The sequence below is a fragment of the Myiozetetes cayanensis genome, unplaced genomic scaffold, assembly GCF_022539395.1.
Source record: "Myiozetetes cayanensis isolate MyiCay16 unplaced genomic scaffold, myiCay2020 scf7, whole genome shotgun sequence".
Lineage (NCBI taxonomy): Eukaryota > Metazoa > Chordata > Aves > Passeriformes > Tyrannidae > Myiozetetes > Myiozetetes cayanensis.
The window spans coordinates 7,394,599-7,422,512 of record NW_026087964.1 but is presented as its reverse complement, the minus strand read 5'-3'; the positions used below and the strand labels follow the sequence as shown (position 1 = coordinate 7,422,512).

The 27,914-nt window shown below is 38.3% G+C and overlaps 1 protein-coding gene across 1 annotated transcript in view; it reads right to left on the bottom strand.

Moving 5' to 3' along the window:
* Positions 1-7,581: 7,581 nt before the first annotated feature.
* The window catches only part of ACOX3 (acyl-CoA oxidase 3, pristanoyl), a 33,733-nt gene continuing 13,400 nt past the window's right edge, over positions 7,582-27,914 (bottom strand). Inside the window, exons 8-18 of the mRNA XM_050337580.1 lie at positions 22,872-22,968; positions 22,260-22,442; positions 20,803-20,925; positions 19,257-19,377; positions 18,645-18,764; positions 17,345-17,458; positions 15,745-15,860; positions 12,677-12,851; positions 11,844-11,911; positions 11,060-11,146; positions 7,582-8,003 (exon numbers count right to left, since the gene is read on the bottom strand). Coding sequence (XP_050193537.1) covers positions 7,884-8,003; positions 11,060-11,146; positions 11,844-11,911; positions 12,677-12,851; positions 15,745-15,860; positions 17,345-17,458; positions 18,645-18,764; positions 19,257-19,377; positions 20,803-20,925; positions 22,260-22,442; positions 22,872-22,968 — 1,324 coding nt within the window. The 3' untranslated portion in view covers positions 7,582-7,883. The remainder of the gene's footprint in view (positions 8,004-11,059; positions 11,147-11,843; positions 11,912-12,676; positions 12,852-15,744; positions 15,861-17,344; positions 17,459-18,644; positions 18,765-19,256; positions 19,378-20,802; positions 20,926-22,259; positions 22,443-22,871; positions 22,969-27,914) is intronic.

Below are 27,914 nucleotides of genomic sequence, written 5' to 3'. Positions count from 1 at the left end.
ATGATGTGGGACATGTCTGAAAGAGTCTGTATGGGACTTCTTAATTGTTTTTCTTAGTTACATTCCTGAGTGCAAATCTGAATACCCATGAGAGAATCATTCTGGTCATTCAGAGGTAACATGATGGTTCTGAGAAATGGTGAGACACACCTCACTACTAATAATGATGCTACCATATTCCTCCCAACTAAAACAAGCTGTGATCAATCATGCTGCAGATTGAACTTCTAAGGAATGTACCTTTTTGTAGAAGCTTTTTGCTCTCTACCCTAAACTTAAGCAAAATACAGCATGAATCTTTCAATTCTGAGCTTTCTTAGGTCTGAATGAAAAAAAAAAAGAAAATATTTTTTTTTCTTTAAACATTGAAAATCCTGTCTTGTGACATTATCTCGTGAATCAAGTTTTGGATAATATTATTACGGGAGAAGTCAAGCAAACAGAAAGATGACTCAAACAGTTTATTGCCAGGACTATTTCTTAACACTGAGGAAAATCATATCTGGTTGCATATGGAATCCTCCTAAAATGAACAGGGAGCCTGGCAACAGAAATAAAACTGCAAATGCTCCAACTTCTGTTGTTGAACTGGCCTTACAGCTGAAGGATAGTGCAAAGAAATTTGGACACTGAGGGGGAGAAACCACAACATAGTTAAGTAATGCTATGCCTGTTGCCCTGTTTGTCAAAACAGACAACCAGATAATTAGAAAGGTAAAATTTTCTGTAATTCTCCCTCCCCTTCAAAAGAGCTCGAATGAAACCTAAAACAAAAAGTGAACCAAAAACATAGAGGGAAATTCCCTGAACACATGCTGTCACCGTAGCCACGGTGGAGAGTGCAGGCTAAGAACGTGTTTCTTCTGCTCAAGTGCAGCAGGACAGCACTGCACCACCTCCAAAGTGTCACCTGGTGATGGTCACGGGGCCACCCTCCAACAGAGCCCATCAGTGAAAGCAAAGAGTGGCTCTGACTGCATCTGTGCCCACGCCTTGGATGAACAACGCTGAGTGCGACTGAGTGCCGTGGAAAAAAACCCATGGTTTTCATCTGCTGAGGAGCACAGCTCAACCATGCAAATATTTATGTACTGAGCAAAGAGCTGGGCTGCTGCTTGCTGAGTGTCTGAGGCACTTGTGTGTTTCTCCCACTGCCCCACACTCCTGGCTGTGGAACTCACCCACATATTTAGGACTGGGACAGGATATGCAGTTCTGTGGAGCTGGAAGACATCCCTTTAATAAGAATTTGTAAAGAGATCAAAACAAGCACAGAAACCCAATTCCACCCTATATGTGTCAAAAATAAATTTACAACAGGGAATACTCCCCAGGAGATATGTTTTTCCTGGCTTCTCCCTCACACTAGTGAAATACAGCCAGTGCTCAGTCCTGGACTTTGCAAACACTCATCATTGATAAACGAGACGGAAAAAGCCAAGTGTTTGTGTGGGCTTAAAAAAAAAAAAATCATTTTTTAATGACGCTCAGGTTTTTGGAGGGTAGTTCATATGGCACCAGCTGTTCTGATTTAAAGGATCTCAGTAGAGCATGTAACAGAACCATAGACTGTAGTTTGGTCATCCCAAATACTGTGTATATGCACAAACTTTCCTTCAAAGTACACCATTTCCTTAAATCTCTCCCCATTTATGGGACAAAAATTATACTTGTTTTGACGTACAACATTTTGTTCCACTTTGGACAAGTCAGTAACACTGTAATTGCATCATATTTTAAGCTCCTCTTTGACACGCTAGACATTGAGTTTGTCCTGTTGTACCACACTTTTGTCCAGCTTTGAAGTCAATATTGTTGCTCCTTTTTTGCAGGTTTGCACCTGTAAGGAAGCAGCAGTCTTGCATCTGGTTTCTGCGAGGACAGATAAGTACTCACAGAAACTCTCTTTTTCCACAGAACCGTTTCCATTTTCCAGGCAGGCTGGCATTTGGATGTGGCTTTTTAACAACAGGACTGGACAATTCTCTGATCGTACAAAGGTTATAAGGATCTCATGTTTTCTCACTCTTCCTGTGACACTCCTGTAGAGTGTCTAGCATTTAGAAAAATTGCAATTCTCTTCCAAATACATAAATGGAGGTCAGTTGTTGATGAGAGTAACCAGCCAGTGTGGAAAGCATTCACCTTCTCTCTCCTCTGTCTGACCTAGGATGAAAAAAACCTCTCTTTATCCCTGTATTTTTGAAGGTGCTGTTGCATACTTGGATGAGCAACACCAGGCTAGTTCAAACTTACTAAGCATTTCAGATTATGTCTGTTCTCACCTTTATTTGCCAGTCCACCAATTCTGCACATTTTAATAAAAGAGATTTTATAATTATTTCAATCTTTCTGAGGAAAATAATAAGCAGTGGCAGGTCTGGGATTATCCTTAATAACATTCCTAAAGCACACATAATGATTTCTCCACTAATGGCTTCCTGAGATCTTGTCAGTCAGAAAGTTCCTAACCTAAGTCAAGTGTGTTTGCTGATAGAATGCCGATTTTTTTACTTTTGGTGTTATGTAACTCTAAGTATGGTGTGTTAGAGGTAAATGTCTATGTTGCATGACACATACTTTCAAAAAACAGAGTTTGAGAATACCTGGGATGAAATCAGGTTTGTCTGACAAAATGTATTTTCTGTCAAATTTCTGTTATTTTTTGTCTTACTGTATGCTAATTATTTTATTAGCATACAGTAATACAAAAACCCCTTCAGTTTTTCCATTATTTTGCTTGTGACAGGATCAAGTTCACCACTTTTTTATCCCTTTAAAATAGTGGTGATATCCGACAAACTCTAATCTAGAGGAATTTCTTTGATACTCTTGAATATAACAGAAATGAGTATGATTAAACCAGTCAAATCTTCCTAGTAAAGTCTTCACCATCTTTTGTTATATGGGTCTGCTGATTTTAAAGTGTTTACCACAGTTCATGTTGCTTAACATCTGTCTGGGTTACTAAGGGACTGAAAAGTATTTCCTCAATCCCAGTGATAAAAGCACATAAATATAGTGCAGAACCACTTCTTCAGTACTTCTTTCGCCTCATTATAAACAATTTTGTCATCACAGCTCATGTTTTTGCCATAGGAAATGATGTCTCTGTATAGATTCTTGTTTTGATTTTTACATCTTAGAAAAATAACAAATCACACTGTTAAAAGAGGTTTCCTTCTCAGGCAATGTTTGTTTGTCCATTGCTTATGGACAGGCTGCCCCAGGTGATAAGGCCAGTGCAGTATATGCTGTACAGCACACTGCCAGGACGGTTGCTTTTCTCTGGATGCCTTAGAAGGTGACCTGGCCCAGGAGTCACATCCCTATCACAGTCACGGGTCTGGACAAACTCCAGCTCCATGTTGGTCCTTTCGTGGGTTGTTTTCCAACTCCTGCTTCTCTCTCCATGGCAAATATGCAGGAGGCAACTGCTCTTCTAAACAAAATTGACGTCATGGATTGAGGCATTTTTTTCTATCAAGGAACATATAATTCATAAATATTCTTTGCTTAAAAGGAGGAATAACAGTGGATATTTTGTGATTTGGCAAAAAAAGGAGTATTTAGCAAAAGTATGAGTATAGACAAGACCACAAGTGAAATCAGTTGGGGAGGGTGCTCTGGAGGAGGATGGAAAAACATGGGCAGGTGAAGGCAGCTATTGCCCAATGACAATTTTGATGGTCTTTGGAGACTGATGCAAATCTCAGCACATGCTGGATACTAAAGTGGACCGTAGTTCCCCCAAAAAATATGTAAAAAATGTGTAAATTGTCTTCAGGAAATCCACTGAGAATTATTCTAGACACACACTTGCTGGTCTATTCTTTGACAAACACAGTGAAGAAATTCCTGATGGAACTTGCATTTATTTAAGAGAGATTCATGCTGTGGGAATGCTGAAAAAACGCAACCAGGCTGCAAATGTTTGAGAAAAACATGAAGGCAAGGCAGTCAGCAGAACTGTTGTTCTCAGCAAAACTGTGTTCACCTCTCCCTCTGCCTCTGAGAGGAACTGATGTGAAATGCTCTGCTTGCACTTGATAAATCTATGATTTGACTTGCTTAGAGAAGAACGAAGCTTTCTGCTTCTGTTCCCACTGACAGTGTTGTGGGCAGCCCGCTGTGATCACAGCTGACCTTCACTTGGCTGGATCGCCTGTCTCAGATTATACTATCACATGGATGTCTCATGCAGCGAGCTCCCCTCTGCTTATGGTGCTCCTTAGGCCAGTGAACCGAGTTAAAATGATCTGGAGCCTTACTCTGATCTCAGGCTAATGAGAACTGGGAATAACAAAACATGGTTGAGGCCCGTGAAGGTACAGTGCTGCAAGAGGACACACAGGCCTCTGTGATGTCCATATGGCTGAACCTGAGAGAGAGACTGGTCATGCTGGTAGCATGTGCTTGTATGAAATCACCTCTCTGCTTTGAAAACACATTAAGTCAGTAAAGAAAATATATGAATAAAAGCAAACAGAAGAGGAACTTGTAACCCCACAGAATGTGTGATAAATCATTTAATACAGTGGGAAAGAGGCTTTTAGACAGAAGTAGTAGTGTATGAGTCTACTTCTCTCTCAAGAAAACAAGAACCTCTGGGAAACCTGCATCCACAGAACTGCAGCTGTAAAGACAGTAGAGTTTCCACCTGACTCCCCGAGCATTTCTCCTGAAACCATCACTCCCACAAAGGTGATGTGAAATATTCATGTATTTATCTTGCCACATCAGCAAGGGAGGTGTGTGCATTCAGTGTCCTAATGCCCATAAACAATTTAATGTTTTTTCCTAGAACCTTTTTGCTTTGAGTCACATCAGCAGAAATAGCTCATCATAGAAGAAACCAGCTTGAAACACCCTTGGCAGTAATCCACTGTCCAGGAGAGAAGAATGGCACAGGGCACCGGGGAAGCAGAATGTTAAGGCTCTTTCAGGCCTGCTTGGATTCAACTTTCTGGTGCCTTCATGTGGCAGCTTAAAAGGACAGATTCCTGTGGCCAAATTGTTTTGGACTGAAGCTATTTGACAGCCTTTGACCCGGCTCTCCAAACAAGTTAAAATGACACATCCAACTTTATTTGGCATTTGAAGTGGAAGGGAAATGACTTCTCTGTTCTGCCGGAAGCCTCTCTTATTTAATGCTCTACAAAGAGGAAGAAACTGCATATAATAATGACATCTTGTGGTAGTTGTTGAATTATTGCCCTATGATTTAGTAGATAGTTGGATGCCAAATTTCATGACGTCTCTCTCCCTCCGTGCTGAAGCTCTGCAAACTCAGACTTACAATTTCTGTTGCTCTGAGAAGCTGGATGTAGAAGACCTCTAGAACCTTTGAGTTATTTTTGACTTCATAGGAAAAGGATATTTTGATCATTTGATTACAAAGGTCTGGCTAAACATATAGTTCAGAAATTCACAGTCATAATTGACAAAAGAATGGCTATCCAGCTACCCATACAGAAAATACTAGTTTTGATAATGTTGAGTGCAGAGTGGCTCTCCACATCCATAAACAGGATGAACCTGCTTATGCTGCACCATGGCTTTGTACTGGGTGTGGGACTAAATGGTGACAGCCTCTGCTGGCAGCATGTAAACGTGACAGCTGTTGAACACCTGCACTGAGCTTGCAAACAGTCTTAGGGAGCGATGAGTGGTGTTTTAAACAGTAAATCCCCAAGGCCTCACAGTATCCCTGCTCTGCTCCTACTTACTTCAGCTTTGGAGAGCAGGCTTCTAATTCCTGCCATTAACTGTGTGGGTAGCCAAGGACCCCATGAAGCTCTAAGCTTACCACAAGCTGTGCAGACAGTTCATATTTAGGGTCCATAATCATGCTATTTAACTGATCCTATTTTCTCTGCCCATAATCATGTTCTTGCTGACATAGTTTCTGCAGTGCTTACTCTAGCTGAAGTTAGAAGCTTTTCAGAACAAACAACACTTTTCCTTTTGTACAGTCCTTATCAGCATGGAGGGGCTCAGCTTTTATCAGGGAGTTTGGCTGTTGACAAAACAGTCATAATAAATAAGATTTGTGGGAACAACTTAGGGATATATTTTTGCAGGGTGTGTGTTTATTCTGTCATGTGTTTTGGCCTCCCCAGGTCTTCAGTTCTGTGGTACTGTGACACAATTTTGGTTTGGGGTTATTTTGGGGATGAAGGCAGCTTAAACTATATGCCAAACACCTTTGTGTTTTCTTCTGAGCTACCAAGACCTCACAAACAGACTTATAGTTTATATGCAAGACTTACACAAACCTCTGTTTTCCAGCTGCAAGGAAGGAGGCAGAAAAAGACCATGTCACTTATGAAGAACTCAGAGGTGATGGTGAAATCACACACATGTAAGACAGTGAAATAATGCTGTTGATCAGCATTCACAGTACAGAATGTGGATGGATAGATCACTGCTACTACATTTAATGTAGCAGGGTTTCTCTTCCCCCTTTGCCTTTTTCTCTGCCAGAGATCCTGGTGTTTACAATGGATATTGGGCATAATGTACTCTGCCTGTTTCCTTCAGCTCTGCACAAATGCAAGCAGGAGACACCTGCTGGATTCCCTATTGATACAGAAAATTGCTAATCATGAGACTCCATGATTCCATAATATCTAATGACATGTGTTTAGCTGTATTGATCTATTTTTTTTCATGGGATGATGCCATATATTGGACTTCATTAAGAGAGGCAAAACAGCTCAAAGAAAAGAAATACTTTATACTGGGCCATTTTTTTTCAGCCAAGGTTATACTTTCCTACAGTTCAGTAGCAAGAAAAAGAGCTTCTATTAGGACATCCTTAATTATGGTACCTCATTAAAAGAGAAGAAGGAATAGAGGCAGAAAAATACAGACAACACTGACTATCTCTGGAAAGGAAAAAGACATTCAGAAAAAAAAATACTGGTAAGGTTTTTAGATAAGATAGTTTTTATCCATTTTTCCAATGGATTTATAAATGAAAGTAGCAGAATTTTGGGGCTTGCTTTGATTTTTTTTTTAACTGAAGTGGGTTGATGGTGATCATTTTTAACTGACCTTGAACTTGTAGTGGAAAAATTATTAATATCTAAGACTGAGAGGTCTGGCTAAGAAGCTATCTTTACTAAAAGACATCCTTTCAGCCAAGTCTGTGATCGTTTCCAACTTCCCAATTCTGAGCTAAGATAAAAAAGGTGTGTCACTAATCAGAGTCACTTTTTCGTATTACTGTTATTTACTGTTTGATTCCTTAGAATTGTGGTACTTAGCAAGCTCTCTAAGGAGTCCCATACCTCCAGGGATGGATACCTGGTTCTAACATTGAAATGATTGCTTTTACTTACCTCTTCCTTCCTTTTTTCTGAAACAGTGCATAGGTTGGTTCTCTACAATCTGAGAACAGCAGAGGGGAAGATGCTCTCTGAATGTTCTCTCACTATATTCACACTTAGTACAGCTTCTGTCTGACCTGCCTTAATTTTTTTTTTTTTTTTGCTTTTGTCAGTTTATTCATAATCCCTGGTGGGATATGTTTTTTAATTATTTACCTTCTGTAATATGACAGTAATGACAAGAGAATGATTGGAAAATTTCTTTTATATAAACTTCGCAAAGCAGCAATCATAATGAATCTTCATTTTTTTGCATTTAATTGAGTAAACATATATAGCGTGCAGATTTGTTGCTCTTGCTCCTGTCATTACTATGCTAACAGTCCCTGAGACCAAGTTGGACTTGATTTCAAAGTTACTTTACAACTTGGCACCTCTCAATGAAAATCTCTTCCATTTTCAGTGTTTGACATATGGTCTTCTTTCCTCTTGATGTTTGAAATGAGGTATCCATCTCAGGCCCATCCAAACTCTTACAAGTTGTTTGGTTTACAATCTTGACCTCAGCCTGCCTGTAACAGGTTTATTAATACAAAATTCTGCCCACCATGAAGGTCTGTTCAGAGTTTTGTTGCCTTGAAGGATCTCTCCCCACATATTTTTATATAACTGCAAAATAATAATAACAAAAAATGATTAATGCATACGGAAGAAACAAACAAAACTTCTGCAAGACAGATTATCTAACTTATTGGTTGAAATGAGTTTGTGATTGGATTTCTAGATAACAAATGTGAATAATTATGTAAAGGCAAGAATAAACACAAAGATAAAGCACAGAATTTCAAAGTACTGTAAACGTCAGATTTCTGTGTAGATCATTTAGACCATACTTGGCGTAAGAACAAGCAACCAGTAATCTTTATTACTTACTGTTTTCAATTTGACATGAGTAATATTATCAAAGGTAGAAATTTGGAAACAAGGTTATATTAAGCTAATCTTTGTCCTGTCCAAACCTGATACCAGAAGACTGTATCTGAAAGCACTCACGCGTGTCTGTTGTTACCTTTGTTTCAACACATTTCTGGAGAGTTACAGAACTTCTCTCCCAGATGTGAACTGTCCAATTTAAGCATAAGAGAATCTTCTCTCATAAGCATATTGTTAATTTATCATCAATTTGTAATTTTATGTGGAAGAGTTAAAAAAAAAGTCTATGTGAAGTAGATTTCACAAATGCATAATTTTAGCTCAAAACTTTAACATTCCAGAAAGATGAGGAAAGGAAGGCCATATTTTCAGCAGTAAGATAGAGTACAGTACAATAAAATATTAACATAGTATAAAAGCAGTCAGGGAGGTAAAGTGAAAAGCCTTTCTTCTACACTGAAAGATGGGTTGGCCCTACACATTTGTGACGATTTAATTAACAGTAAAATATAATATATTTAATATTAAATATATTTTACCTTGATTACATGGGTCAGTGTTAACTATTTATTCCATTCTATGTTTGAGTTAATATTGTCCAACAATTTGTAATTAATGTTGAAATAAATGTGACAATAACTTCACATATTTAAGTGGCGATTGTCAAAACTTCTACACAGAAATGATGTCCACAACATGAAAGTTTCTTTTAAAGAGAATGTGAATTCTTCTTTCGTGCTAAGAGCTGCCCATAACAAATCTTGAAACTTTTCTTCTGCTCTGATGAGTGGAAGATCTGAGGCTCATGGTACAAGGCACTCCACAGCATAGCTTACCCCGAATTAAAGTAATTTTCCGGTTATACTTGGATTATCTATTCTTTACCATACTGTAATTTTTACTAAAATGTTTACATTGTTTTTTAGAAGCTGCAAAGATAGCAATGAATAGAGAATTAAATATAGACAGCCAGGAGACAAGGAGCTTTATTGAGTATTTTTTTTGTGAGGGATTGGCAGCCTTTTTCAAATTTCAGTTGAAAATATTTACACAAGTTGAAAACCACAGACTTACAGGCAGTTCAGAAACCCTTCCTGAATTCCATAGAGCATGGGTTGGATATCACTAATTGAAACTATTTTTTCAGTATGATTAAATGAATTTATAAAAAATTAATACACAAGGAAGCCAATAGTGTTCAGAGTCCCATGTGCATAATTAATACATTATACTTGTAATGTTAATCTCTAATATAAATAAGCCTCTGTGCCTCCTGCATTTGTATGAGCTAAGAGCTAGCCAAATCCATCACATGACAGCTTTATCAGCTAAGGAATCTCCATCTGACTGTTAGAAAGGGGATAGTATTCTAGGAATGGATCACTGGGTACTTGCACCATATTTTATATTTCTGACTATAGTATCTGTTCACAGCTTCTGTTAGAGACAGAATAATGTGTGAAAATGGACTTTTGGCCAATACAGGTATTCTTATGAATTATGTTCCTCCTCTGAAGAGAGACCTTTGGAGCTTCCAGCCCAAAAACCTACAAAAGTGGAAACAACGTTTCCAGTGATGATTACAGCCCTCAGTTGAGATGGCTGATTAGGTAGAGCTACCCTTTCCTCCTGTATTTGTAAAGACTGTGTTAACAAAGTAATCATTGTGTTAGATCAGCCTCTGGTTAGAAACATCTGGGCTGCCTTTTGTATTCCTTGATCACCATGGGAACGGTGGACAACTTTGGACAAGAAGACACAGAGAATATTGGAAAGCATCGAGCACTTGACTCAGCAATCCTGACAAACATCCTGGCAGTGTCCCCAGGCTAGTGATTGTCTACTGTATCTATCCACACTAAACCAAACTACTGTAACTGTGACACCAGTCTCTACAAAATAGCCATCCCACAGCTTGGCCCTGCTGAGTAGGTTCGGCCAGTAAGCAGGAATTCTGGTTTGCTGAGACTTTGGAATGAAACGCGGATCTTGAAATGTGTCAAGATAAAAAAACAGGCAGAGAGGGACCATGACCTCGTACACCAACTCCATGGTGCACCCACATCCTGAGTCCTGCTTGTAGGCCTGGTTATGACACCTCAGAAAGGATATGGCAGAAGCAGAAAATACACAGAGAAGGAGAACAAGGTCTGTCAGAGGAATGAAAAGGCTCCCATAGATAGCAACTCTATATGGACTGGGACTAGGAAGTATCTTTTCATAATACTCATAATTAAGCTGTAGAAATTACTGTGTGATGGAAACCAAAAGACAGTTGAATTTAAAAATGGATGGAAAAAATGGAGGATAGCCACATCTGTGGCTATGAAACAGAATGATACAAATACAACCTACAGTATGAGATATCTCTTAAACCACCAACTGCCAACAGTTCAGACACCAGGGAAAGAACACCTCAATGTTTCATCTGTCTTGTACAATGTTCCACTTGGCCACCATTCTCTGTCAGTTAATCCAGTATGGCTCTTAACTCTTGCTTTGTGTAACTATACCAAAAAATTCTTCTCAGCCTTTTTTTTTTTTTGTGTGTGTGTGTTCAGTGCACAGGTGCCTACAAGAGCAAGCTAGAGCAATACTTTACAAGCTTATCTTCAGCAAATGCACAATGTTATTTCCCACTGACATCAATTTAACTCTGGTAGGACTTTCCACTGAAAAGGAAATTTTCTTTTCTTTTGTACCTGTGAAGTGTCTTGAATGTGTTAAGGCTATTTACAGGGAATAATCCTCTTAATCGTTAAGTTTACAAATTTAACAATGGGTTTTCTTACCTCTCCACCAGCTTTACCAATGGGAGAATTGAGAATGAAGTCGGGAGGAGCAAAGACATCAACCAGGGCAACTGCATCATCTTTCAACTGTTTAAACACAAAAGAAAGAACACTTGGCAAATTCTGTAGTTGTCTGTGGCTACCTGTGAACTCCAGAGCAGCATAAAAAATATTTTCATAAAGTATCAGCTACTGATAATTTAAGAGAAATCCACAATAAGTAGCCTAGTTTTATTTTGCCTATTTTTTCCACTCCCAGGGTAACTGCCAAAAGAGACTGTATTTTAAATGTTTTCCTCCTTTACTTATGGAGTGGGTTTAAAACACATTTTTAACCAATATGGTGCTGTTTACACACATAAACACATATATTTTTGAATTTTAAAAATGTAGTAATGTCCATCTTCTTCTTTGAAATTTTGCTGACCTGCAAAGAACATATTCCAGTTTGGAAAGTTTTTGTGCTAAGAAAAAAAATTCACAAGGTAACACAATAATGAAACAAATAGAACTGGACTGAAATATTTCACTGGCTTTCCAATGAAGATTGCAAGGCCACAAATGCTATGGTGTTATTTTGTAGGATATATTGTTTTCTGTTTATTGGTAAATAAATTAGGACTAGATTCAGGGTCAATAAGTTGCTAAACTTTATAGAATATTATTCAGACACTATTAATGTAGTATTGGGCTGATTTACCCCTTGAAGTACAGAATAACTGATATATCTCTTCTTTAGTATTTGTATAGTATATTATTATCTAATCACAACAAACAGGCTTACCCTGTAGCAGAGCTCCAGAATAGCATTCTGAATAAGTCTACTAGGTTGTTCACCGGAAGCATAGCCACCTGCAAACACATTCACAGAGAAGCTGATAATGGCCAGTCTTCACGAGTGAAGATTCGGGGAAGGTCTTTCCACCTTCCAGCCTGCGCATTGGATTTTTTAGGTGAGACACAGTGTGCGCGGAACTGAGCCCACCCTTTAATCCTAAGGTTCATCTGCCGGGGCCAAGCGAGCTTGGACGGTGGCAGCGAGGTCCTTAGGACGTAGGTGGGTTGCCTTTAAGGGCTAACGAGCCCCACCTGCCCGGGAGTGGCCCTGACCGGGAATCGAACCCGGGTCTCCGCGGTGATAGCGCCGCGCCTTTACCACTAGACCACCAGGGGTTCCACAGAGAAGCTGATACCACTTAAGATTACACTGATACAAACTTTTTACAAAAGCTACTAAATAGATTCACTCATGCAATTGAATTGAAAGTCTTTCATTAATGAGTTGGCTGCAAAACTTTTATTCTAAGATACGAAGAGCCTTTTGCAGTAACAAGCTACAATACAGCATCTTGTGGTCTATCCCTTATCCTCTCCCCCAAGCACTGGATCACAGCAAAACTTATGATGCCTTCATCATCTCTGAACTAAGAGAGAGCCTTTTGGGTTATTTGTCATTCCAGATTCCTGCTCCTGAAAATTTGGTCGAGTAGAATCGTTTTGTATGAGACAAGCAGTATGAAAATGCTCTAACATAAATCCTAGTTAGGATCCCCTCCCCTTGCCAAGTTAGGAGTTTTCTGAAGTGACATGCACAGTATATTCTGGAGCTGATCTCACCTTGGTAGAGCACGGCCAGGTGTTTACTTAAAGACCAGAGTCCATAGAGAGCACTGAGATTCTTAAGCACTGGCTGCAGCGCAGGTGGAACGCTGGGGTCGTGAGTGTAGTCATGATACCGCTGTAAGACTGTTTGTTCAATAAAGGCAATGGCTAAGGATCGACAGTAGTACACCTTGAGAAACAGAAAACAAGGACATTGAGTATCAAAACACAACGAAGCAATCCTCAGCTGGTGCAGATTGGCATTGCTCCGGTGAAGTTAGTACAGTTCTTTTGATTTAGTGTGACATTAAAGAAATTCTAAGAAGAAGTGGTAGGAGAAAACACTTTCTACAATACCTATGCAAAGGTTATTCATGAGATATCTCATGAAATGCCTCTTAGAAATAAGACTGTATGCCTATTACCAGTGTAATTTGGCAGTTAAACACAGACTTTATAAGATCAAGTAGCTATATCAGAGAGAAGACAATGCAAAATGAGGTTTGCTGATTTTAGGATTGTTAATAAACACATATAACTCCTAAGAAGATAAATATTTATATTTATTTAATATTATGCAGAGTTTTATAGAGTGGATAAAATCTTTTTATTGAAATCACAGTTTCTTCAAATAACAAATAAAAATCTAATCATGTCAGCATGAGTGGATTCTGTTTATGGATGGCAACAGATTGCAACACATGTTACAATCACACAACAGCTATAGGATAGACAAAGGATTAGACCCAGCCAGCACATGTTTAAGAAGGGCAGGTCCTGTCTGACCAACCTGCTCTCCTTTTATGATCAGGCAACCAGCAGCAGGGCAAGAGGGCACGATCATAAGCTCTGCCAGGGGAAGTTTAGGTTGGATATTAGGAAGAAATTTTTTATGGAGATAGAAATCAGACATTGGAAGGAGGCTACCCAGGGAAGTGGTGGATTCACCATCCCTGAAGGTTTTTAAGATGAGACTGGATGTGGCACTTAGTGCCATGGTCTGGTAACCATGGTGGTGTTGGATCAAGGGGTGGACTTGATGATCTTGGAGGTCTTTTCCAACCTGGTTGATTCTGTGAGTCTATGATTTTCAAGGAATTAAGGAACTAATCCTTGTCAACTATCTCATGAGAAAGACAAGTCACCAGTTACTGTTAATGCAGAGGATAAGGAACATTTGTCTACATTTATATACTTCACCTTTGCTATATTGTGGCCTATGTCCTGCCATGAAATACACTGCTGACTGAAAACATTGTAGCTGGTGAAAAGGAGGGGAATATGAAACCATTGCTGTTCTAGCTGATTTGTTGCAGTGCTGTTAACATGTGTTTGGTTTTAGTCCATTTGTTAAGGCTTGTTTTTTTGGTGGGTTCCAACCCCTCTTTTTTAATTTAGAAATAGTTGATTAGTTTTTTTGCTTTTATTATTCTTGCATCTAAATCCACTGCAACATCTAAAAAAGGCATATTCCAAAGATCACTGTGTCTCTCAAGAGCTGTTCAGTTCCATACTTATGTCCAAGCTCAGATACCAGTATGAACAGCAAACCACACATCTATTCTCTGCAGGATTAGGGAGGACTTTCCCCTTACTACAAGGTCTTTTTGTAGATATGAATGACAATTCCCTAGTCAGAATGAAATAAGTCTTAACATCACTAATGAAGCATTAAAAATTATTTCCCTGTTATTCTCCTCTATAATTCTATTTCCCTCTTTACCTTTGCTTGCACTACTGTATTGTTTCTATCAATCTACCCCCAAACCAAAATAACCAAGGGATAGGCTAGGAATTTCTTCCAGATCCCCCATAGCATGAAAAAATATTACTTATTAGTCAGCCACTGGGCTGACAGAAAACTTCATGCCCAGAAAGTTTTAAATCAAATATGTACATGTCTTCAAAGTACAGCTTGTAAATCATTTTCAGATGTTTTCGAGGCATGCCATTTAAAATAAAAAATCCTGCTGTCCTGAGGAGGAGTTTTAGGGAGAAAATAAAACCTAATGACTTAAAGTATATCAATGCCTATCTTAAAAGCAATTGTGTGCCTGAATATCTTTGGATTTTAGCATATCTGAATATAAAAGAGAAAAGAACCTTCACACTTCTGAGAGAACCACTCTCTCTAAGGCACTGGCCCCAGCACCAGCCTCCCCAACACCTGGCCAACTGACAGGAAATCAGACTTGAATTTCTGAAAATTTCCATTCTGAGTTTGATCCTGAAGAGTTTCTCTAATAAGCTTCTTCTAGGGTAAAAACAGGAAAGATTTTCTCACTCTAGCAGTTATTTCACACAGATCATCCCCTGTTGAAGCTAGGCTTGGTCTTTTTAGGTATAGAGTTGAATATTCCTTCCTGATATTTTTTTTTAATGAGCTTTGCAGATAAGGTGAATGACACTGACCATTTTCAGGGATTTCTAAGTGACAAGTGCTCTTTCTTTGGGTGTGAGCCAGTTTTTCTCATGGAGGTAACAGAGGAATCTGGTGGACTTGGGGATATGCAATGAAATTTGGAGTTAAGCCATTCCTAGCTGTTAAAACTCTCTGTGAGAGAGTGGATCTGCTATATGTAAATTGTCAATGTTTCCTTTTCAGGTTCCAATGCTGTCAGTCTGGTAACTTTCATGAGTACTTTGCCCTATAGGAATTGAAGATGAAAAAGACCCATTAGGTCATCTAGTTTACCTACCTGCCAGAGCAAGATTCTTTCCTACAGTATGTATTTGGCCACAAGAGCAGATGGGGAAGTAATAATCAGATGCTGCAGTAGATATAATACTAGTAGATTTAGTCTTCAGAAATTGTGCTATCACAATTACAGACAGCACCCAGCACATGCCTGCAACTTTTTTGAAGGAAAATATATCCTGAAAGACCTCTGCTGATAGTAACTGTCCTGCTATCATGTTCTATGCCAAGCACATGGACAGGTATTAAGTTTTATTAGTTATTTGACTTGTTGCTTTATGGTTGAGGAAATTGTACTTCATGACACAAGCAGATAAAGCTAATAGGAACTGAAAAACTTGCATGAAAACAAATAAATAAAATGAGAAAGATTAATAATTATTACCTGACAATTGTTTTTTGCCTCAAAATCACTTAGCCCAGCCTGCTTTTCCTTACTCAGTTTTACGTCACTTTCTCGGAGCAGGTAGCAAACCAGCCATTTATAAGCTGCTAAAGGAACTATGTGAGAGAGAGAAGCAAAATTCTTAACATTCACATTTATAATGCAAGAAGTCACGTGCAAATTCTACTGCAGTCCTAGTTTTTGTTACTTGAGATGAAAAGTGAAAGTGTTAATTAAATGATGTGCTAATTAATGTGACACTTTGTCCATTACTGTAGATACAATACATATCTGGAGACCACAGTCAAATTGTAACTGTACAGTGAAGGCACACCACACCTGACCATACACTAGTTCAAACTGATTCAAAGCTAGAAGACAAGGTATATCTACAGCTCAATTTAGACTTCTGACATGAATAAATTTTGTAGCTTGCTAATTTTTTCTTATATTAAGACTTAGGTCTGCAAGGTACACAGTCTTGTCTAAGAATACAAGAAGACAAGACAGTCCACATTTAATGGAAGCTTGACTTCTAACATTGCAATGATTGCTGAATGTAATCACATTTAAATGAATAGCTTTGTATGTAATTGTGTCATATTTTAAGAACAGCCTGGAACTATTAAGTAATTCAGCAAAAAGTCCTAAGCCTGAATCCTGTTTGCTTGTTTCTTAGCTTAAGATTTAGTGTAGACTATGATTTAGGCAATTGGGAGTGTTTAGATGCTGCCTAAATTTCGGCAACTAAATTATTAGTCCAGTTTCTAACAGAATGGATCAATAAACTGAGGGTTTTTTAAAAACTCTAGTCTGTTTCAGTAAGTATTAAAAGAGAGGAGAGAACATGTGCTTAAGTATCAGTTTGTGCATCTTGGAGACGTACAGCAAGAAAGCAAGCAAGCAGTTGTTTTAAACTGGTCTTTTTCTTATAAGCCTTTATGTTTTGAATTTATTCAGATTTTGCCCTGTAGGTATTATGATACTATCTTGGTACTGTGCATCACTATCTGAAGTTCAGCTTTTCTGTAATTATTTGAGTACTGACATGGTTATTGCACAGTGATACACAAATGGGAGCAACTTCTAATGTCATACTTGATTTGATGATACCAGACTAAACCAGGAAAACTGCAAGGAATTTTCTTTTTACCATTACTTGTTTTCCTCTATACAACCAAAAGCAACTGTCAAAACCACATAAAATTAATTCCTTTTCAACATATTTCTAAATCACTTGTGTGGTTTTCTAAAAGAAGATACTTTAGTGGTAGATGGTAGTGGCAATCGCCTTAGAACTGGAAAAACAGCAATACAGTGGCAAACCCCCTAAATCACAAATGTTACTTTAGAGAAACAAAAATGGAAGAAAAATATCTGATGCTATCCTCCATTCCAGAACTGAAGCTGGGGACAATAGAACCTACTTTGAAATGCAAACTATGTTCTTAGCAAATTGAAATGCATGTAATACAAAGAAAGTCAGCAAATATGATAAATACCTAATAAATAGCAGAGGCTGAATCTAAAATACCTGGATCCTTTCCTTTGGAAAGGAATTCAGGATTCTAGAATGAGTTTAACAACAGCAGAAGGCTACCTGAAGAGTCCATGCAATCTTCAACACTAATGGCTGTGAATTTCCAGCCAAGGATATCATGGTAGTCTTGCAAAACGTTTATTGTTCCCAAAGGGGATTCAAAAGGAGCTTTATCTGAAAACCAAAAGAAATAAAAATGATATATGAGAAAAGAAATCAGACTTTCTGGAAGTAAAAGCTTATTACAAAGCCATTCATGCACTCAACAGGCCAGATAAAATTGGGCCATAATATTTATTTTATTATGGCCTAGTCCAGCCAAAAGAGGACTGGTGGACAAGTGTGGAAAAACCTGACATCACTGCTTGTAATTATGCCCCATAAGATTCAACTCCAATTGCTGAGTTTTCCAGCTCTGTAAGATGCTAGTGAAACTCACTGCTGGAAAACTGAAACAAAATCTAGGGAACTACAAAACATAGTGATGGATATTGCTACCAAGTCAGGTGATATGAGCTGTTTTAAGTACAATAAACAGACTTATGATGACTTTACCAATACAGAATCACAGAATCATAGAATGGGGTGGGTTGGAGGGGACCTTAAAGATCATCTAGTTCCAACCCTCTCATCCTGAACAGGGACACCTTCCACTAGACCAGTGTGCTCAGAGCCCCAACAAATCTGGCCTTGAACACTTCTAGCGTTGGGGCATCGACAACTCCTCTGCACAACATGTTCCAGTGTCTCATCACCCTCACAGGGAAGAATGTCTTCCTAACACCTAATCTAAGTCTCTCATCTTTTAGTTTAAAAACATTCCCCTTTGTCATATCACTATCTGCCCATGTAAAAAGTAGCTCTCCCTCTTTTTTATAAGTACTGGAAGGCCACAATGAGGTCTCCCTGGAGTCTTTCCTTCTCTGGGCTGAACAAACCCAACCCTCTCAGCCTCATTTCATGCAGAGGTGCTCCAGTCCTCTTGAGAATCTTGGTGTCCTCCTCTGGACCCTCTCTAACAGGTCCAAATCCTTCTCATGCTTAGGACCTCAGACCTGGGTGCAGTACTGAGGTAATTCCACTGAACTAACCTGCACTTCTCAGGGAGTAAGATATGATTTAACCTGATTAGGGATGGCAAAACATCTAGCTAGCTTCTGCAAGATTTAGGAGAAAGAATATTTCTTGCAGCAAATATCTGTGTATTACGAATGTACCATATGACAGAGCCTGTAGCACATTGTTTATGCTCCACAAAATGATTATATGACTGTTGATTGCTTTCAGTATGAAATTACCTCCTAATTCCATTAGCTACACACTGTTGGGTCCAGCACAAGGTTCCACACTAAAAGCTTACCTCTTATGCAGTTCATCCAGCTCATTAAGTAGTTGCTGGTTTGCTGAAGGAGGACGTTGTTATCTCCCTCATATGTGCAGTTTGGATCATTGTCATTTCGGATTTCACCCAGACGATTCACTTAATAAGAACAAGTACATAATTTAAAATATTGCAATGTACTAGTGGAAGCTAAGAGAGATTAAATAATTATTCTGTGTCAAAATGCAAGAGAGTTTTCTGTTCCTGTATGTAAAACTATTGTGGCGAACAGAGGAGCTTGAAAGTTGACTGTTTAGTGAAAGTGAACGATAACTGTAAAGATTTTAGAAAAGTGTGGCATTCATCTTACAAGGGGAATTTTCATCTATAAAGTCTGCATCTTTAATTTTGAAACTGAGACTGAATTGCTTGTATAGTCTGTCCAAATGCTGGTGCAGATCCTGTACAGGTTTAGGTGGGTTTTTTTTGTGGTAACAGTAATGACATAAACTTTAAAAATATGGATATGAGGGAAAAATACTTTCTAAACATATTGCTAAAATTCACACATCAAGATAAAATAGCAGTTGAAGAACACATCAAAGTAACTGTTCTCTCTCTGATCAGTGTATGTAGTAGACTGTCACTTACTGGCAAGGTAACCATGTCCTCCACAAGCTTCTCGGCACTCCTGGGCTGCGTGCTGAGCAGTCCAAGATGCCAGTGGTTTGCTGGCAGCAGATAAAGCATGAATCTCACGTCCCAAATCAGCCTTGGTGAAAAAAAAGTTATAAGTGAGTAATAACTTTTACACAAAGTAAGTTTGTGACCAGTTAAAGCCATAGATACGTGTACTGTTTAATAATGAACAGCAATTGGCAATACATGCATAAAATTTTCTGAGATCTTTTCCTCACAAAAATAGAGAGACAGGTGGTTGTAGGTGGCCCATCCAGAGAAAGTTTCATTCCCTCTGTGACATAAGCACTATCTCTCTCCCTGGTCAGCAAGGGGATATTTATAAAATTTATTGCCTTACACAGTTTTCACTGATCTTTTAAGCACCTGTTTTGTAAGGAGTAGGAAAACTTAAATGTACACCCTCAGTTTCCAGAGAAGCAGAGTGGTCTGCATTTACACTAACTCTGCTGACCCTCCTTTGAAAATGCATTTGGAACGCCAGTTTCTGGAGACAGCGGCTGATACAACCAAGATTTGTTTAAGAGTGGCTCCCTGGTTGCTTTTGTTTGTTTGTTTGTTTTTAGATCTCCCATCAAATAAAAGGAATTCATAAGGATTATGATCTTAACATTTTCAACAAACAATGATTATTCCTATCATGGTTTTTTTCCTGAGAGCCAACGTTTTACCTAAGATTAGTGACTGCACTGCAGACCTCCAAAGATGAAGTATCAGATAAAAAATGAAACAGATTCTTCTGTGGTCTGTGCAAAGAGGAGAAATTAAACTACCCAGAGATTAGTACAAAAATCTTTCATGAGTTTTATCTTAGTTGAAAAAAGCCTGAGTGTTTAAGTAAGACCTGAGCAATTCACAGCCAGGGTGTAGGTCCCAATAATTTGTATTGTCAAAATTTATAAAAATAAAATTTATATGCTATAAAAACCCCCATACTGCTGTTATTTTGATTAAGAATCAGTCCTTGCACAGAGACAATAGATTAAACTATTTCCTCTGTAAAGGGGTGACTTCCAGTGGTCTGATTGTGGATGTGCTATTCATCATTGACTCCAAAGTCTTAACTTTTTTCTCTAAAAATATTTATCCTAATGCATGGATTTGAATTGCAAAGTCAAGCCAGACTCAAGGCTTGTGCAGGAATTAAGAATAGTAACATTTCAGAAAGTCTTTGATATATGCTCCCTGGAGAATCATTTACAACAGTTATAAGCTGAATTTGCACCCTCATAACATATTTATGATAAAAAATTCTGCAAGAAAACATAACTTTGAATCCCACAGAAATCAATAAAACTTTAATCACTTAATCAAAACTAACTTTAATGCTTTTCTAAATGCAACTTTAATCAGTACTTTGTAGCACCGTATTTTTGAAACATTGCTCCATCATTCTTGATTGCAAGATAGCCTAAGACTTCTAAGTAGGTCATTCAATTTAAGTTTCCAGTTTATTACTGTTAGAACTCAATGAAGAAGAAACATGTAAATATCTCACCTGTCTCTGACTCCTTTGCTGTGTCAACACTCCTGCATAAAACTCTATGTAGTTCTCAAACAGGGACTTGGAGAAATAATCTAAGGCATATGCAGCAGCCAGGTAAGGAAGAAGACGCCATTGCTAGAAAAAAATTAAACTGATTTGATCACAAATTGATATATGTTCTTAATACTTATTGTATTGAACTAACCCATTAATTTTTACTGTGTTCAAGCTGGAAATTGTTTAATGGAGAACCATCTCTTAATGTAACTGAGTGTAACAAGTTACGGTTATGTTATTCTAGTTCTTGCATTTCATGACTTTGTGATAAATATTCTGTCAAACTAGTGCAAAAGTTCACTGAAGCTTTGGGGACCAATGACTTTAATTTTATCCTGTGTTTATAAAAGGTCTGGTGTGCCAGGGCCAGTCATGATTCATGTGTTTCTTCACTACCAACATGACAGAGGTTGTAACCATTTCACTTGCTTGTTTGTTGCTGAATGTGTGCTCGTTATGTTCTGCGAAAAAAACCCCAACAACCAAGGGCTGAGAAGCAGAGAAAAAAACATCTTTGCTGCTCCATGCAACTTGGGACTTGTGAAGGAAAAGAGAAACTGCTTAGAAAGCTTTTGTGGCAAAGGAAGAAGGGAATGAAAAGAAACCAAAACTGAGAAAAATTGAGAAACTCAAAGAATAGTGGGAAGCAGATCCTGGCTTATTCAGAAGTGGTGGAAAGAAGGCAGCTTTCACCAGTTTGTGGAAACTCATGAACTCTTTCAAAACTGGAAGACTAAGTGCAAACCTGGAAAACAGCACCCACATTGCAAGGACAAATTGGGCACATTTGTTTTCAGCACCTCTTATATACTAACTTTTATCATTCAGTAGATATGAGTTTTCTCTTCCCCAGTTACTCCACATACTCTTGTTCTATTTTATCAGAGCAAAAAGTGGTTTTCATCTGCATAAACTGCAGACAAACATTAGTTATATTCCCCTCCAAATCAGTACTAGCTTGAGACTTCTCCACAAGGAATGTAATTATTTTTATAATTTTAAAGAATAAAGACTAAAAAAGAAAAAATTGGAGTAGCAACAAAAGAAGCACTGATATTTTTAGAGAAATACTAGTTCCTACATCTGCAGTACTTTCATGTGTGCATATGAGACAGTCTTTCTCTGAAAAGGTTACTATTTGGAAGACAAAAGTTTCTAGGTACTTCAGAAACATGAATATTTTTGGTTTTGCTATTCCAAGAACTTATGTCAAAAGCTTTATCGTGCCAGAAGGTCTGGTATGAGCTGAAATGAACCCCCACAACTGCACTAGGATGATGCTTCAGATACACAGACAACTTTAATTTCACTAACTGCAGTGTTGTTACTATTGTGATCTGCAGTAGTTCTGAATCTCGGTTTCATTATATAAATGTGTAAATTATATACTGTGTGAATTCCACAGTATTTACCTGTGTTTGGTATTCAAGAACAGGTATTTCTTCATCCTCAGTTGGTCCAAACTGGCGGCGAGCTGCTGAGAAGCGAATGGCTATCACCAAGGCAAGCTTTAGATTGGTTGTGGAAACTGCCGTGATCATAATCCTGCCAGAGGACAAGGCTCCCAGAGCTGCACTGAAACGCTCTTTAACATCCTGAATGAACAGAGGACATGGATGGAATGCTGAGGCTAACATTTCATTTACACCCCCCATAAAGATGCAACTTTGGTAGCACGATTAGAAGCACAAGAGGATTGGCCAGTTTTGTTTCTTGACTTATTCAGATAAGGCTTTCAGGCAAGACTCAGAGTAGTCTTGCCTGAACACAGAAAACTCTAAACTCTTTGGGATCAGTGGGGTAGCTCAAAGAGCACAAAGTTCCATAAAATCAGTAAGGTGAGTTGAGACATCTCTGAAATGCAACTAGAAAAACGGCATTCATATCTCATGTGAAATTGTCAACAGCCTTATTTAAGTTCTCTAGTACTTCCCAACATAAGAGGCCCATGCTCTGTCTCTTAATCTACTTATATTTTGTATATTTAATGAACTGTATAAATGAATCAAAACCTTGTTTCATACCTTGACTGAGCTTGAGTATTTCCCCTCAGCTGTGACATCTCCAGCTATATTCAGTATGTTTTCTTTAGGTATCCTGACGTTGTGGAACATGGCAAATCTGTTTAAATAAATACACAGTGTAAAATCTATGTCCACATAGTCCGAGGTGCTTACATTATAGAAAAAAGGTCGCAACAAAGACAGGATTGCACAATGATCTCAGGCATGTCAGTGAATTGAAAAGTGTGCCCATCAAGCCAGGCAGGTTATTTTAGGAGAGTATGCCTTGGACAACAAAGGCTTTCATATTTAGAGCAGCACAAGAAATTCAACAAGGAAGATTAGTTGGTGTAATTCATCTGTTTTTTTGGGCCTGTTTTAAAAAGATGATGCTTACAAAACCAAAACACACACCTCATTGACTCTAGGAGACCATTTCAGCAGCTTTGCAAGTAGTGAAAAAGTAATGGAAGGACGAGCAATGTGCTCTATCAGAGGGAAGGGACAAGTAAAGTCTCTTATTAGAGAACTCATACACAGGCAGTTTGACAGGTACTTTTACCAACACCTCAGACACTTGAACTGAATTCTCAGTCTGCATGAGTCTAGGTAAGGTACCTAGCTTGATATCTCAGCTGTCAAAAAACTTGGGAAGATGTATAACTTCCTTCTCCTGCCTAGAACCTGACTGGACCATTCTGACTCCTAATAATTCCCTGCTATTAACAATTCTACTGGAGCATATGCTTTACTGAAGTGTTGTTTAGTCCAGCCTGGAGATTGCTTTGGAATAGAGGCACTATATATTTTTATGAGTCTAAACTATAGATCTGGGAGGATCATTCATGCTATTGCAAAACAAATGAGGACATAGATGCAATAGTGCTCTGAGGAGGAATCAAATGGAAAATTTTCCTTTGTTTAAACTCAGATTAGGAATTCTGTTCCCTGGAATGTGACATCTTAAAAATGAAGACTGGGATAAACTTTTCTAAATTGTGGCACCCTAGCAGCAATAAAGAGTGAAGTTGTTAGAATAGGGAGAATGTCCTGAATATTCCTATTGTTCAGAAAAAAAGTGTCTGAACTGTTTCACCCAAATGGGCAATAGAATTTGGCACAATAGCAGTACTATCAACCCCACTCACAAATAAGTCGCTATCTAATTGCACTTGAAAAGCTGTATTTGTAATCAAAGAAAATTCCTTTTCCCTGCCAATACAGGCTGATCTATTTAATAAGGCTCACGAGAGCCAGGTCTTTCACATTAATAAATTACATAAGGGCTGCATTGCTGCACGTGCTTTTAAATTATGAGTTGTTTCCAAGGAAACGTATCTGCATACAGAATTTATTCAGCCTTAGAGATACACAGTATTTTCAGACTTAGGCACAGAGAAAGGCATGCTATCCTAACCAAGAACCAGCTGCTTACTGGCCTTAAAAATCCTAATAAGTGCTTTGTAAGTGCCAGTTTCTATGAGACAACACTACTTTGTAACAAAAATAAAAATTCAGAATTTCCAGAAAGCTGATTTTGGTCTTTGTTATTATTTTCCTCAGATCACTGAAAATAAAAACTCTCATTCAAGAAAGATCTTTTGGGTAAATTCACATTCTCTGCTCCCTATATCCCAAACAGAATCACAATTAAAACTGTATAACCACCAATATTTTTAAGCAGTAGCATGCATCTTAGACAGAACTTGAGCTTTTAAATTATTACTACTCATTACTTTAATTACAAGAGAGTGGGCAGGGCAAGGTTTAGGTCCCTGGTTCAGCACTTTCTTTTCATAGTTGCTGCACATCCAAGAAGGTGTTTCCTCCTAGGAAACTAGAATTTCAAGAAGATGTTTCCTCCAAGGACCCTACAATCCAAGCATAAGGTAGGAAGCTACAAATGTGTTCAAAAACAGTTTAGCTGACACTAACTACTGAAGAATACTTTCTTGACAGGATACCTGCCAGTCACAGCACACTGGCAGCTATTCAATGGCATTTTTTTACAAGCTGTTAGAGCAAATAAGAATTTCAAGAAGGAATCAGTGATCAAAGTAAGGGTGTCTCTTGGATGTTTATAAAGGATCCCTCCCAGGTAAGAAAAGATACATGGAAAAAAGCAGTATTATTTTAAAAAGCATGAGTGATAAAAACTGGAATTATAAACCAGACTAAATGAAGAGTTGACCAAACAGAGAGATGACACAATCATTGTGGCACAGATTAGGAAGAAATTTCAAAGGGTTCCAGTTCTTAAGCCTTCTCTTTGCAAATACCTATTTGGAACATGCTTAGCCTTGTGTGTGATGAATGGTAAGATCCATGGTAGTGATCATCAAATCATTAAGGATGGAAAAGACCTCCAAGACTGAGTCCAACTGTTAACCCAGCACCACTGTGTTTACCATGTTCCCAAGTGTGACATCCACATGCCTTTTGAACACTTCCAGGGATGGCTATTCCACAACTTCCCTGGGCAGCCTGTTCCCATGCCTGAACACCATTTCAGGGGAAGAACTTTTCCCAATATCTAACCTAAAGTACCCCTGGTGCAACTTGAGCCTGTTTCCTTTTGTCCTGTCACTTGTCATTTGATAGGTAACAACGTTTTTTGCTTTTTACACTGTAGTGACTTGTTCAATTCATTCAGAAAACTGTGCAGTTGTAGAAAATTGTTTATACTGATATGTGCTTGAGCCTCCAGAGTTCATAAAAAGTAAATTCAAATCTGCCACTTTACTATGTAAATCCATATACCAATAACCTACTTTTAGGAAATTCGAGCCTACTCATATTGAACATGTGACAGGTGTGCCAAACAAAACAGCTCCCAAAATGACCTAAATAGTTTTACCCACTTTCACCTGTTGTGATACAATCCCAAACAGTTAGATCTAGAGGAAATCTTTTGTTGGAAAGAGTGAAAAACATTTAAGAAATTTTTATTCTAATCTGTCTGACATAAATATAATGGAGCTAATTCTGTACCACATAAAAGATGACCTAGAATTACTATGATTAAAAACTACATGTACACCCTTCTGAAGTAATTTTTCTCACAGCTAGTCAACCAGAATACCAAATTTCCTATTGTTATATAATAACCTATTTTCTCAAAATCAAATGGAATTCAAATAACAGATTTTGAAAGTTTAGATTTTTTCCCTTGATATTATCCATTACAGATATATTGACTTCTTTTCCTGCAAGTTGCTATAAGATAAACAGATACACATGCAAAATGGCAAAGACTTTAAGAAACAAAAGAGAGTGGCAGAACTAGCAGTTTAAAATCACACAGAAAATTCCTATGTGTAAAGAAATAATATATTTTGCCTATAAGCACCAGTGTTGAAAACAAATGCAGAACCTTACAGGACTAGGCGTTTAGGTGACTTAATGAGATTGCTGCCAACTGCTGCTATGCTCCTTCTCCAAGAACTTTGCTGTTGGGAATTGTTAGACATACTGGCCAATTTGAACTTGATATTGGAACATATTAAAAATAAATAGTAAGATTTAATGAAGTCAATGATCACGTTTCTAATGGTTATTAGCTTAGAAAGCATAGACTTGGCCCACATCTGTCAACGCATTTAGGGGAAAAAATCTCCTTAAAGAACTGAAGGAATATCTTACAATAATGGAACTGTATACACAGTCATGGGGATATCATGTACCAGCAAGTTTGGAAAATGGCTAAATTTCACACAGTGATGACAAGACCAGAGGTTTGAAAGCTGCCCTACTTTGGGCCTCTTCAGCATAGCAAATAGCGTGACTGAGATTCAGACCTCTGAGCAAGACAGACTGACAGCTGTCACTGGAAATATATATCACAGGGCTCTACAGCAATGTGCAATTTTGCATCATGAAATCCTGTATTTTAACACAGGTAAAAAGTGTACCCCATAGATTTCTACCTAGACTAGCTGAGCAGAGTGAAGTGCTATTCCAATAACAGCATTCCTGTTTGGGTTCTTTGGCCAGTAGCTTAGGGAACATTTCAAGCTAAGTTAATCTTACTGACTTTAAATCATGCAATAGTACTTCAGCTGGTGTGCAGCAATGCTGATAAAAGAGGAGCAGCTGGAAAAGCTAGGAGCTCCTTTTGCCAGTACTTAATTAATAAGCTGTTACCTATGGTACAAATCGCTCAAACATGCTTTGGTGAATTTCAGACTCACTAAAACGCCTTTTCTGCCAGCTTTTGTTACTACGTTAGAGATGGTGCAAGGACACCAGCCAGACTTTCAGCCAGAAACAGAAAACAGGTGAATGGTATTGGAGGACCATGAGTCAAGTGATCTCATGGCTGTTTATGAGATACAATGAACCTTGGGAAGAATAACATTTCAGAGGTTTGATGAAAAACTTTCAGAAGGAAAGAAAACAGCCAGATATTCCAGACTGAAACTCACAGAAAGGTTAGAGTTGAAAAGTTACAGAGAAACAGGGGAAAACTGCAAGGCAGTATTTTAGCTCTAGTTTCTACAATGAAGCCTCTAATCTAAGAATGCAGCTCTGTACAGTAATGCTGAATAGCACTGATAAAACAACATAGCATTTTATAGGTCTCCTAATCCTACCTTAATGGACTTCATAAACACAAAAAGACCCACTCACTCTAAAGTTCTTACACTCTAAGAGCCAGTCTTGCAAGGAGCTCTGGACGTGCAGACTCCTGCAACTGTGGAGAGCTGACAGGGCTCTGCTAAGGAATAAAAATAGTAGTTTGAAGGTCGCTGTAGATGTGAGGCTGCATTTCTGTGCATGATAAAACAAATGTGTGACCAGATCTGAACCTACCTTTCCCCATTAGCACCACCAAGTGCCTTTCAGTGTGAACAAGAGATGGCTGTAGAAGTGTGAGGCACATGAACATGACAAAAATGAGGGGATAAGGCAGCCCTCTGCAGCTTTGTGACTACATCTTAGTAATGTGCACAGCACTGCAGGTACCCATATAGTGTCTAACCTCGACTACAACAAAAATCACTGTTTTGACTTAAACTTCAAACATTTAAGATGTGTTTGCAAACTACTTGGTTTTAACTGTGA